A 12,672-nucleotide genomic window follows, 5' to 3' on the forward strand; every position below is an offset into this window, starting at 1 on the left:
TGATAGATGATAACGAACACGAGGTCGGATTTTCCGGAGGGTTGCGCAGTGCGCTTGCAGGGGTCCACGTGATGGGGCTGCGGGGAACATAATCCGGGGAAACCAATCAACGATCTCGCTTGCAATCACTACTTTCCGGTGAACTCAATATGAATTAGACTCGTTTTGCAGGTCATGGGATCGGATATGCATCTCGGCAATTAACAAAGTACAGTCTTTTTAAAAAAGAAAAAAAAAATTAAAAAAAAAAATTTATGGAGAAAATAATGCTTGAAATCCAATCATCAATGTTCGCTATTTACACATCGCTATCTAATAATAATTTGTACGTCGTTATATAACATTCGTGCCTTAAAAGGTCACGTTGAGTCGCTCCGCCACTGACGCTAGCTGTGAAGGGTCCCACTCAGGAGCCTGGTCTGGCAAGACAACACCCTCCACGGGCTTACCCAGCTCGTGGATGAGGGTCTCAATACCATCACCATCAGCGAAGGAGTGAACCTTGACATACTTGCTCACAAAGTCCAGCGCAAATGCCTGTCCAGCAGGAATAACCACGGTTTCACCCTCACGGAAGATGGTCTCTCCAGAGCCCTCCAGACGGACCTTGAGAGAACCCTCCATCACACAGAAGCAGTGGTCAACCTTGTTAAAGGTCATGAACTTGGAGAGCGCAGTTTCACCGTAATCCTTAGATGACTCAATGCTGGAAATAGCACACACCCCGCTGCTCTGCTTGGTAGTGACAAACGGACGGGACATCACACCACCCAACATCCAGCGGGGACCAGTGTTTGCACGGAGGAAGTAACCCTCGGATCCCTCGGGAAGCTTCTCGTCGTCCTTGGTCCACTCGCCCAGATCGGGGGGCTGGTAGTGAGGCTGGAAGACGACGTCGAATTTGCCCTTGGCGGCCATCACCTTGGGGATCAGGAGGGACTTGATGTCCCGGTCATCAGTCTCGGGACACAGGATACCTTCGTAGGGCTCGGAGACATAGCGGAAGAAGTCGACCCAGTCACCGGGGGTAATGAGGCCTTGGAGCTCGGTGTGTGGGCCGATCATGTCGGGCATGTGAACGACGAGCTATGTGCATAATGAGATCAGTATTTCTCCTTGAGAAAAAAAAAAAAAGGCCTGCGATTGTTGTACATACCGGTGGGACATAGGCAAAGTCACCGGGACCCATGATCCGGCACTTGTCTCCGTTGTACAGCTTAAGGAATCCCTTGGTCACCAAGAAGACATCGTGGGCTTTGTTGTGGTAGTGGAAGCCGGGAGCATCGGAAAGAGTGGCACCGCTTGTGAAAACGGCCATCAAGCCATCAGTCTGCTTTGAGGAAGTCAAGATGCGGAAGACACCCTTGCTACCGGGGATGGTAATGCGTTCACCCTCCAATTGGGGGATAGCATAGGGGATCCGCTCAGCGGGGGGTTGATTTGAGAATGGCAGAGACATTGTGTGTAGGGTTTGTTTGAAGCAGAGATTCGGAAAAGAAGTGATTTTGAAGAAGAATCTAAGTTTGAAGGAGGAAGAGGTCTAGTTTTAAAGCTGCGGAAACTCCACTCCAACTTTCTCTGCTCGGTATGCGGGGGACAGGTTGCCGAGCGGAGGCATCCGTGGCTCGGAAGACCCGAGAATGTCTGGCCTTTGGTGGCAATTGGGGCAATTTGATTTGTTCTTTCTATGGAACGTGATCATTTCGAGTGGATTCAAACGCTTATAACAGGGATTGAGTTATTTTAATCTGGTTGGTTTCGTTCAAGTTATGCGTGTTCGTAGTCAGCGGAAGCAGTCTAAAGCCGAGACGCGATAAATGATATAGGAGTCTGTGTGTTTGTTGTGTCTGTTCGGCTTTGATGTAAATCTTTATAAAAAAAAAACATACGGAAATTTCGTACAACTTGTACAATTCATATTGAGTGTACTCAGTAATCAAATTTGCCATTGCAAAGGGGCCTTGTGATCTTTTAAAATGGCGGGGTCAATTTTTGCCCCGCAGTTCAACGCGTCGCGCATAGAGAGGGCCGACGGAGCTAAATGCAGATACTAGGACTAGTAGTTATGATAAGCAGACTCGGAGGCAATTGAGTAATGATTACTGACAGAGAAAAGCCGACGGAACTCAACCCGAGCCCACTTGCAAAATGTCAAAAATCCCACAATTTTCCCTCAGTCCGGGGGGTGATCCCATATACATAAACAGGACTTAACCGTTCAGACCTCCAGTTGATAGGATCCAAGTTGAAGAAATCAGGGCCGTTTAACAATGCTCATAAATGCCTTTCCGGCGAGATGGGATTGGTCCAGGTCAAGCTTGTAGAGCCCCCTTTGCCACTCCAAATGCATCCTTAATTATGGTGAAGGGGTAAAATCTCATCCGTTCCCCACGCTCGTGGGGACGCCGCCTTACTCCGAAAATCTGTGGGGTTTCGCGACTGTAGTATATTACTCGTGCCCTTCTCTCTTTTTCCTCTTCTTCAATTGATTCTATTTCCCCCTCTTTCTCCCAATCTACCCCTCCCATCCATCCCACATATATAATGGCGTCTTCTAATTCGGCTGCGCTCGAGAAGCCGACTGGCGAGTACCGCCAGTACTTGCCCGACCTGAGCTTGGAGCGCTTCCAGGTTATGTGCACGCAGGACGCGCACGAGTACGCCGATGCCTTTAAGACATTGAAGCAGCCTCCCTGGTTGCACGGACTTTATTCGCATTGGCTGGACCTTTTGCAGGAGCCCTTCAAGGGTGTCACCACCGACGGTAAGTAAAGCATTGCGTCATGGACCAAACCGCCATATCCAAATTAGCCCGCTCCAAATAAAACGAACCAAAAAAGAAGAGTATGGACAGTTTCTAATATACACCTCTCAGGCCGCGTTCGTCCCGATCTTTTCACTATCCAAGATGAGGAGGTCCCCATCCAACACATCGTGGATACCACACAGACCTTCCTAAGCTTGCTAGACGATAAGCAAAAGGAAGCCGTCAGCTACCACATCGACTCCCCACAGTGGCGCACATGGTCAAACCCAGAGTTTCTACTCGCACACAAGGGTGTCCGTCTCGACGAAGTCACCGAGAACATCCGCGACGCAGTCATGAACGTCCTCAAGGCCACTCTCTCCCCAGAGGGGTACGAGAAGGCCGTCAGCGCCATGCGCATCAACCACTTCCTCGGCGAACTGGTCAAGTCCCCGCGCGTCATGAACGAGTTCTCCTACAACTTCGCCCTCTTCGGTCGGCCCTCCACCACCCGGCCCTGGGGCTTCTCCTTCTACGGCCACCACCTGTGCTTGAACATCTTCCTGTACAAGGGCCAGATCATCGCCTCGCCCTGGTTCACCGGCGCCGAGCCCAACGAGATCGACTCCGGTCCTTGGGCCGGCACCCGTATCATGCAGGTAGAGGAGAAGCTGGGCCTGGAGCTCATGCAGTCCCTTACCGTCGAGCTACAGAACAGTGCGCGGGTCTTTGAGAAGATGAAGGATCCCGCCATGCCACCTGGTCGCTGGAACAAGGATGACCAGCGCCACGTGTGCGGTGCGTACCGGGATAACCGGGAGGTGCCGTACGAGGGTATCCTGGCGTCGACATTCAATAAGGCGCAGAAGGAGCTTATGTACGGTATCTTGGAGCAGTATTTGCTGTACCTGCCGGCGAAGTCGCGGGCTGTGAAGCTTGAGCAGGTGCGGAAGTGGGAGGCGGAGACTTACTTCTGCTGGATTGGTGGAAACAGTGATGAGGATCCGTTCTACTACCGTATTCAGAGCCCGGTTATTCTTGTTGAGTTTGATCATCACTCTGGCGTGTTCTTGAACAATGAGGAGCCGAAGAAGTTCCACATTCACACCTTGCTTCGCACTCCTAATGCGGGCGATTACGGTCAGGCCCTGCGGGCTCAGATTCCGGGTATTGAGGGTTTGAATGGAAAGGAGATTGTTTGGTAGGTGGATGATACCTGAAATTTGGCGTGGATTTCTCTCTTTTTTTTACCCTCTTGATATAAACCTGTCATGTATAACTTTATGCGATGAATCTTGATGACTTTTCTATTTTTCCCTGTTCGCATTTCTGGGGTTGTGTACGGGGAAACGTTTGCACTTTTTTCTCTCTTTCTTTTCGTCTTCAATATAGACTGATTTAGTCTATTTACTTGAAGGTCCACCCGAGATACCAAGTTATGATTGATTTGACGAGTTTTTCTCAAGGATAAGATTCCGAAAACAAGACTTGTGTCAATTGCATTCAAAAGCTCGCTGAATATGAAACATTCCATCCAAATTAGTATGTTATCAGAAAACGCTAAGAATCCCACCCAAGGTTCGTAACCAATAGTATATACAACCTAATGAAACACCAAACTATCAAAGAACATCAATACATCAAGTCAACAATCGCGACAGGTAATTAGATATCACAAACCAATGACAATAGAAACTTCCGCTCATCGATAGATATGACCCGTGTGGATATTGAACAGCACGTATACAGCTTTGTAACCTAGACGGGATTAGAAGAAAGCCTTCACGAAGTAACCCTAATATCATCATGATCAGGTATAAGCTCATAGCCACCCTCAGATGGCAAGGTCTTCGCCGCAACAATGACCGCGCCAGCGCAAATCAAACCGATACACCAACTAGCGGTGCAGAACATCCAGGACTCGTCCAAGTGCCAGCCAACAAAGAAGCGATCCTCGTTATCGAAGAGGTATGCCTGTACCCGCGAAAGGATTAGTATATGTATAAACGACTAGAAGTTGTAATTATTTGGTTCTCCGCTGTTATCCTTACCACTATCGACATACTGGCCGCTTGGATAACCGCAGACAGTATGACAAATATACTCAATACGCGCCACCCGTTTTCGCGGAGCCGCTTTCCTCCCGATAGAATAATCAGGTACGTGACGATACTCAGGCCTTGCAGCACGACGGCAAAGGACATCAGGAAGCCCACGGAGCGCCACATGGAGCAGAAATATCGGTCTTCGCCATGACAGTCCTCGCGCACGGGGAACGGCTCACATGTATCGGAGAGGGAGGAGCATCGGAGGTGGAGGCCGTAGGAATAGTGGTGCGCGGGCTGGAAGGCAAATGTCAGTTTATTTTTCTCTTTTTTGGGGCGGGTTTCTTCTGCGGTCGCGTGAGGGGAGCCAAAAAGCCAGTAGAGAAAAGAAAAAGAAGTAGAAAATAGCATGGTTCACCTTTTCGCTGTGATAGCTGACCCATTTGGGGATGACGATGGCGCTAATAGTTAAACCGAATGCTTGTTGTCATTAGCATTCCAAGCGGTAAAGTGCTGCCTGGATTCGGTGTGGACGGAGTTGTTCGCTTACAAGCTAGAAACACCACCAGGGTGCTTGAGTAGACAATGGTTTTGGTGAGGAAGCCTGTGTAGTTGTGATCTGTTCCCCGTGGGACCATATGGAAGTCCATGGTGTGACCGTGGGGGAAGAGTGGTACTATGGAGAAAGGGAAAGGTGGGTCGATATGGGAGGTTTTTGGCCCGTGCGACGGGAGGGGATTAATGCGAGTCGGAGTTAGGATTTAAAATGCAAAGGAAAATAAGAAAATTGCAAGTCGGCTATTAGAGAATGGAGTACAGTGGAAAGGGAAGAAATACTACAAGAATCAAGCGCAAGAGTATATGAAGTGATTGAAGTGATTGATTTCAAGTGAAATTCCGGGGGTTGACCCACTTATGGTGTCACGTTAATCTTGATCTCTGCGTCATTTGGTTCACCAATCAAGTATAAATGCAATGTTGATGGGTATTCTGATTTCATGGCTACTATATCGATCTCATGTAAGCTGAAAGTGAAGGAGTCTAAGAAGGGTTATTAGGGGAGAGATAAAACGAAGGGCTTACCAATTAACTCCTAGTTTATACACTCAGACCTATAATTTATACTAAATACTTTTTCTTTGTCCTTCTCTGCTTCAAATGCTTTATCCTCTCATTATTGCTAGGTTATATAGTCTTCCAGCACTACTTATCAAATACGTCTGCCCTCAAGTACTTGATTGGGGAACCGAATATCATGCTTATAAACTTGAGTAGACCTGCCTGTAGGGGTGACTCAATGTCTCATTAATTCATAAGACGATCATTTCGCGAGATCTCTCCTACTAGTATGCATGGAAACCCGTCCTGACAGAATGGATCTCTTCAATGTTGGAACAGCCGTCATCATTAGAACTAAAGGAAAACCCAGCAATACAGACAGGCATAATATACAGTGAGCAGACCTTCTACCCGACACAAAACGAGAAGCAAGGAAAACACCTGGGCATAGCACAAAATAAATGAATCCAGATGGATTTCGTGGGGTCTCATCGCAACATTCAAGGGACCTTGCCACCCGAGCAAAAAGAAAAACGAAAAATGAAAAAAGCACGGGGGGAGGCATGATTGATGTGAAAAAAGGGAAATGAAAATGAAAATGAAAACGCCAACCCAGAATCATGCCAGAACAAATACGAATGTTGCGCCGGATAACGTTCATTGCCATAGCACACTCATTTCACTCGGTGCGCTTTTGTTGCAACATCGCTCGGAAATCATTATTGCTCTTTTTAGGTGGACGCTCACCATCGGCCGTAGTGTCCATATTATCGCCGTCCTTGACGGGCTCATTGCCGGTACTGGGAACAGCTGCTCGTTTCACTCCCAGTCCGGCTCGACGACCTCCGCGGGACCCAGGTTGTTGGGGGCGCCGAATAGGTGCCGCAGGTTGGATGGCGGTCTTGGGTTTCGCAGGTTTGCTCGAAGTGATTCGAGTCGTCTTGTGCTCAGCCTGTAGCTTTTTCATATCTTCCACCGTGCCGATATGGAGTGGCCGACCTGAAATAATTTCTTTGCCCTCGAGTGCCAAAGTAGCCTTGCCGGCATCCTGGACATCGACAAACTCAACAATGGCACCTTGATGATCCGGTCGAAGAATGATCTTGACGAGTCGACCTAATGGTTCAACCAGGGCACGGATACGAGCATCATTGACAGTGTCGGGAACATTCATCAATGCAAGTGTACGGTCCCAACGATCACCAACTGTCTCCACGAGGTTGGCGCCATTAGACTCTGGAGTTGGTGAGGCTGAGTTAGCAACGCGCGAGATAATGGTGCTGGTGATGCGCTTAGCACCGCCCTGGGTACTGGGTAGAACCCGAATTGGGCGAGACTTGAGAGTTTCGCCATCCATTGCAAGTGCTGCAGTTGCCTCCTCCTGTAAAAAGAAAATTAGTATTGATCGGGTACATATAGGTTTGGGAGAGAGAAAGTTCAAATGGGCGTACCTTAGTGGAGAAAACCACAAAGCCGTAGCCTTTGAAGCCACCATCAACCTTGCATGGTAGGGTGATATTCTCAATTGTGCCGTATTTCGAAAAGGCCTTCCGAAGATCTTCCTCATCCAGTCTGAAGGACAAGTTTGTGCAGAAAATCTCACGGCCTTCTTCGAGTGCTCCGCCACGCTTTTGCTTCTGCGCTGGGTCCGAGATTTTGGCGACAAGATTGAGCTTGCCGATGGGGGATCCATCTAATTCAGTGGCCTCGTGGGCAGCACTGGAAGAAGCGAACTGGATATAGCAGAATCGTCGACTTGTCTGATACTTGAGTGAAGGCCAGCGCACTTCAACGATACGACCATACTAAAAAAGAAAAAAATGTTAGTTCGTCGTTCAGAATTCAATCATCAAATAAATCGTTGCTTACTTTGCCAAAGAGATCATGGAAATATTGATCATCTGCAGTTGGGGGAAAGTTGGCAACAAACAGAGTCGACTCGGCATCGGATTCGACATCGATGGTGTTATCCCCAAACAACTTTTGATCGCGGGTCAAGGCACTAAGGGCTTCCTCTTTGCTGTCGAATTCGATCTTCGCAACCTCGCAGTTTCCATCCTCTCCAGCGAGCATCTTGACGCCATTGATGGTACCAATCTGTGATCCGTATTAGTGTATGCGGTTGTTTGTGGATTGACAGGGGGTGCTTACATGTCTGAAAAACTGGCGCACTTGATGTTCAGATGTTTCTTTCGGCAAGTTTTTGACCACCACAGATGAGTGCTCCCGATCACGGCGAACTTCTGATGGTTCTTCCTTGATCTCTGGAGAAGTCTCCTCGCTGCGGGTCTTTTTGCTATCAGGCTCACCATTGGTGTCTGCCTCATCCTCCCGTTTTCTCTTTTCCGATGACGAAGTTGCCTCGACAGCAGCGTTCAACTGCTGCTGCTGTGCTGTCGCAGCCTCGTGGGCCTCATGGGCCTCTCTCTCCCTTCGAGAAGTTACAGCCCTCATGGCCTTGCGAGTTTCAATGACAGCAAGTTGCAGCTCATCCGAATCTGCATAGTCTTCACAGTGGGCAAGGTAGGTCTGCACAATCTTTTCGGGCCAGTCGAGGTCAGTTCGCGCGATGGCTTGTTTCAAAACAGCAGTGGCATAGCTGGGCGTAGGGGTACGTCTTGCGGCATCCACCGTCGCCTCGCCCTGAACAAACTTGCTCCAAGAGATAAGCTCCCAAGAGTAATAAGTAAGCCAGAATTCATAGCTATTGCCACGGCGAGCCACAAGACCCTTGAAGGTCTCACGAGCACTGTCCCAACTACCACTTTCGCTGAGGTATCGGATATAAATGCGCTCCAGACGGAACAAGGGATCACCCTGATAAGATCGACCATATTTCTTCTCACCCAGCTCTTGAACACTCTCGATTGCTGAGCGGATTCCAACCTCTGCAACATCCAAGTCTTCATCAGTCGAATCTGAGAGAAAGGCGCGTCGGCGGAGGTAAGCACACCATGTGGTATGGACTTTGAGCACTTCTTCCAGTCCACCGGCATCGAGCAACCCTGTTGCGGTAGCCCTGTGCTTGATATCAGAGATTATGGCAAATGAAAGGCCCTCTCGTTCCGAGCTCAGGAGGTATTGTGACCATAGGTTACCAGACCATGGGCAGTGACGTGTCCCACGGTCGAGGGTTGAGATTGTCGTGGTGGATGCATGGTTGTGCATCGATTCCTCAAGAAGGAACATGACGTGGCCCTCCCATAAAGCGACATCGGTCGGGAAACGAAGAACGGCGCGCTGGTAGATTGCATTGGCGAGGTCGAAGTGGAATTCCCGCTGGCGGCGGTTCCGGGTTGACTCCCATTCAATATACTCTATGTACACAGCGTATTCCAAAGCCTTATCACCGGACTCTTCGGCCTTGCTCAGCCGATGCTCAAATTCTTCTCGCGCAGAGTACATCGCCTTGATATTCGAGCCTTGAGCAACAGTTTCCGACATAACGTTCTCATAGTTGGATTCATAGTAGGTGGAGACGAATCCCGAGAAGTTCTGGAAGGTCTGATCCCAGTTTGCATGAGGCGTCTGCAAGCGAGAATCGTATAATCCACGAAGATGGTTGATTTTATCCTGCGAAGGCGACCGGGAAATATCCTGGGTCAAAAGTTCAAGGTACCGGTCCCATACCATATGGCTGTTGTTGATTCTCCATCTAGTCGATTCGGCTGCGTCCTTCCACACATCCAAAACTGACTGCCATGTAAATCTCCGACGGTCTTCCTCGGTCCACTGGCCAGCTCCGCCGGTTTCTCCGACAGCAGATTTGTATAGGTACAAGACCCATTCGCCATAAATATGCCAGAGATTGGTGCTGCCAAATTCTTCGATGACTGATCGCCTGCACAAGCTAACAACCGCATCGCGATCTGCCGCCGAGTTGGTCAGCATACTCTCATCCTGAATCCACTCTGCCCAAAGATTCTCCCCCATGGCGAAGAGCTTGTCCATTTCCTCTCGGGCTATCCGCATATCCTTGAGGAGATCGTATCGCCGAGGGTCTCCGTGGAGTTCCGGGTTATTGGGCGGGTAGACATGGTTGACGAAGCCGCCGTGCAAGATACCAATGAATTTGACATGCGCGTCGTAGGTGTGGGGGTTCTCTTGAATTTGATTAAATAGATCAGTCGCCGATCGCTGTGCGTCCGGGTCCAGCGATGTGTCTGCATAGTTCCTCCGTGCACTTTCGCGTGGTCCTTCAGACATGGCAATATCGAAGGATGTGCGAGGGATGGGGGTGTTGTGGTTGATGGTATTCACGTGAGGGTGGATGGTAGAAGGAGATAACTGGTGCTCGTATGACTCGGTACCACGCAGCATGCTTTGGGCGTTCTGGCGCTGTGGCTGGTGGTGTTGCATCGCAGCTAGGTCGGCCAAGGTGTCCATACCGGGGGTTGAGGGTTTGGTCGATGACGGTCGGTCGGTCGCAAGCGAGTCATTGCCCGCATTTAGGATCGGGCCAACGGGAGGGCTGGCTCTCGTCGGTGAGGTTTCCGAGATTGTGGGCCCAGTGGGAGCGTAGATCTGCTGGGCCAAAGGTGAAGAGGTCTTGCTTTTGCGAGTAGACCCTGAGCGCGTCCGCTGAAGTGCTTTGTGGGGGCTTGGCCCTGGAATCGGGGCCGGTGCGTTATTTGACGTGACACCGGGCACAGGCGTCGAACTTCCAGATTGAGGATTCGAGTCCGGGGACAGCAATGAATTGATGTCCATCTTGCCGGACCAGCGCAGAGGGCGAAAGAAGGAGAGATAGAGAGAAGAGAGGAAAAAAACTGCGATGCGCTCCCGAGAGGAGGGATAAGAGGGGAAATCGAAGCGACCGAGTTCAAGGAAATATCAGAGATCGGTCACGAGGGGTCACGGATAGTGCTAAAGAAGCAGCGATCGAGATTAGACGAGGGCCACGAGATTCCTCAACAACAAGTCCATTCCTATATTGACCAGCGCAACTTATGATCCTAATCTCGTCGTGCCGATTTCCGGAATCGCAGAGAGTTCTCACGAGGCGGTTCACACCACTATGAATTGCTTTCCTGTCGCTGAAGCTTCGTGATGCTCAATGAAGGAACACAGGGTGGGTAAAGGAACGTATTGACCAAAGGAGCGGGAACCAGGGTCAGGCAAGTCAAGGTCGAATCTGCAGCTTGGTCGAAAGCAGGAACCGTGGGGAGGAGAATGGGGAGATACGCCACAGGCGAGTGGCCTGGGAGAGGTAGAGTTAGGATGAAGAAAGGAAGGGAGCTGATGAGGGAAAGTGAGAGCAAGAATCGGGAAGGAGAGCGCTGAAGGCCCTGAAAGAGGGAAGATGAGGGCTAGTGGATCTTCACTGTGGAGATGACGGTGTGAGGGAAGACCTGGCGCAGTTTGGGCGATAAAGTTGGCCGAGAACCCCATGAGGCCCGAGTGTTTTAATCTACCGCAATCAGAAGTACAAAACGATCAAGCGCTGCAAGTCTAAATTTCAGGGTGGTGGGGGGAATACGATACTATCTCTTTTACTTTCTTTCTTCTATTGTTCGTGATCGATCACGTCGCGACTTGCATTTGGTGGCCTGAGGCATGAGCACTAGCTACGACAGGCCATAGAGACCAACTATGCACCGTAAGTTTCACCTTTTTTCCACGCTGCTCCGATCTCCGATCCCCAATATCACATCTCCGAACGGCCACAATGGGTGCTGTCTTACCTTATGGGCAGCTGGTCCGGTCTGGTATGCTTCAGATGCCACCCCCAATTGCAAATCATACAAAAGCTAACCTTTATTGCAGCGGCCCGGACCCGTGTCGCGTACGTCCCCCGGCGAACATTGACTACAACCCCCATTCGTTATAACCAAAACGACCAACCTGCTCCCCAAAAGTCATCCTTTTTCTCGTCAATGAAGAATTGGGTTCTTGGAGATTCAAAGCCCAAAGCTCGCACACCAGCCGCCCCCAAGCGCGAGGAAGGCAAACTCGGCTCCGGCTCCATTTTCGCAGAAGATCTTGGTGATACCTCCGGCCCAACCCCCCGCAAGAAGGATCAGGGCAAACAACAAGATGCCGCAGAAGCTGAGGGCTCTAAGTCATTGGATGCGCGCGACAAGACACTCCTCCAGATGGGTCTGAACCCCAACCCGAAAGCCCAGCTCCGATGGGAGAAGAAGATGCTCATCCGTGAGATTCGGAAACGCGGCCGTCTTCCCAAGGCCGTTCAGATCAAGCGGACAGAGCGTGAACAGCTCTCCAAGTCACACTGGTTCAAGACCTCCGTCAAGAAGCTGGGCCCCCTCGCCCGCCAGATTGCCGGTAAGAACATCGACGAGGCTATCCTCCAGATGCGTTTCAGCAAGAAGAAGGCTGCCCTGGATGTTCTGGGTCACTTGGAGCAGGCGAAAAACGAGGCCATGGTCCGTGCAGGCATGGGCCTCCCGGAAGAGAAAACCGAGCCCACTAAGCCCCTTACCGTCATCCTCAAGTCTGGTGAGCGCAAGACCGTCACCGACCCCACAAACATCTATATTGAGCAAGCTTGGGTCAACCGTGGTCCCTATGGATTTGGCATGGATCACCGTGCTCGTGGTCAGATCAACCGCCTGCGCCCACCAGCTGCTGGTCTCTCCATCATGTTGAAGGAGGAGAAGACCCGCATCCGCGAGTGGGAGGAGCGGGAGGCTACTGCGCTGCGCAAGCGGAAGGAGCAGCTCTGGGTCCAGTTGCCGGATCGCAAGGTCTCTGCCCAGAGCCAATACCCTCTCTGGTAATTGTGTGGACTGTTGCTCTTTCCCTCTTTGGCGTTGCATTTGTATTATTTTAACACCTGGACTCTGCACCATATTGGTGCTT

The 12,672-nt window shown here is 50.4% G+C and overlaps 5 protein-coding genes across 5 annotated transcripts; 2 read left to right on the forward strand and 3 right to left on the reverse strand.

Annotated features, from left to right (window-relative positions):
* Positions 1-351: 351 nt before the first annotated feature.
* Positions 352-1,459, reverse strand: N7466_008642 (cupin domain-containing protein; the record flags this gene model as incomplete). Its single annotated transcript, XM_057168031.1, has 2 exons — positions 352-1,086; positions 1,157-1,459. 2 exons carry the CDS (start codon positions 1,457-1,459, stop codon positions 352-354), a joined length of 1,038 nt encoding a protein of 345 aa, XP_057018662.1.
* A 1,085-nt stretch (positions 1,460-2,544) lies between these two features.
* N7466_008643 (DUF3500 domain-containing protein) lies at positions 2,545-3,951 on the forward strand (the record flags this gene model as incomplete). The annotated part of the gene is made up of 2 exons (XM_057168032.1): positions 2,545-2,764; positions 2,876-3,951. The coding sequence occupies 2 exons, from the start codon at positions 2,545-2,547 to the stop codon at positions 3,949-3,951; spliced, it is 1,296 nt and encodes a 431-aa protein (XP_057018663.1).
* Positions 3,952-4,528: 577 nt separating this feature from the next.
* Positions 4,529-5,441, reverse strand: N7466_008644 (uncharacterized protein; the record flags this gene model as incomplete). The annotated part of the gene is made up of 4 exons (XM_057168033.1): positions 4,529-4,720; positions 4,798-5,088; positions 5,210-5,271; positions 5,342-5,441. 4 exons carry the CDS (start codon positions 5,439-5,441, stop codon positions 4,529-4,531), a joined length of 645 nt encoding a protein of 214 aa, XP_057018664.1.
* Positions 5,442-6,529: 1,088 nt separating this feature from the next.
* On the reverse strand, positions 6,530-10,560 carry N7466_008645 (U6 snRNP complex subunit PRP24; the record flags this gene model as incomplete). Its single annotated transcript, XM_057168034.1, has 4 exons — positions 6,530-7,231; positions 7,302-7,655; positions 7,720-7,947; positions 8,002-10,560. The coding sequence occupies 4 exons, from the start codon at positions 10,558-10,560 to the stop codon at positions 6,530-6,532; spliced, it is 3,843 nt and encodes a 1,280-aa protein (XP_057018665.1).
* Positions 10,561-11,518: 958 nt separating this feature from the next.
* N7466_008646 (mitochondrial 54S ribosomal protein uL22m) lies at positions 11,519-12,590 on the forward strand (the record flags this gene model as incomplete). The annotated part of the gene is made up of 2 exons (XM_057168035.1): positions 11,519-11,558; positions 11,617-12,590. The coding sequence occupies 2 exons, from the start codon at positions 11,519-11,521 to the stop codon at positions 12,588-12,590; spliced, it is 1,014 nt and encodes a 337-aa protein (XP_057018666.1).
* Between the last annotated feature and the right edge of the window lie 82 nt (positions 12,591-12,672).

Source organism: Penicillium verhagenii, assembly GCF_028828195.1.
Source record: "Penicillium verhagenii strain IBT 33310 chromosome Unknown utg000008l_segment0_segment0, whole genome shotgun sequence".
Taxonomy (NCBI): domain Eukaryota; kingdom Fungi; phylum Ascomycota; class Eurotiomycetes; order Eurotiales; family Aspergillaceae; genus Penicillium; species Penicillium verhagenii.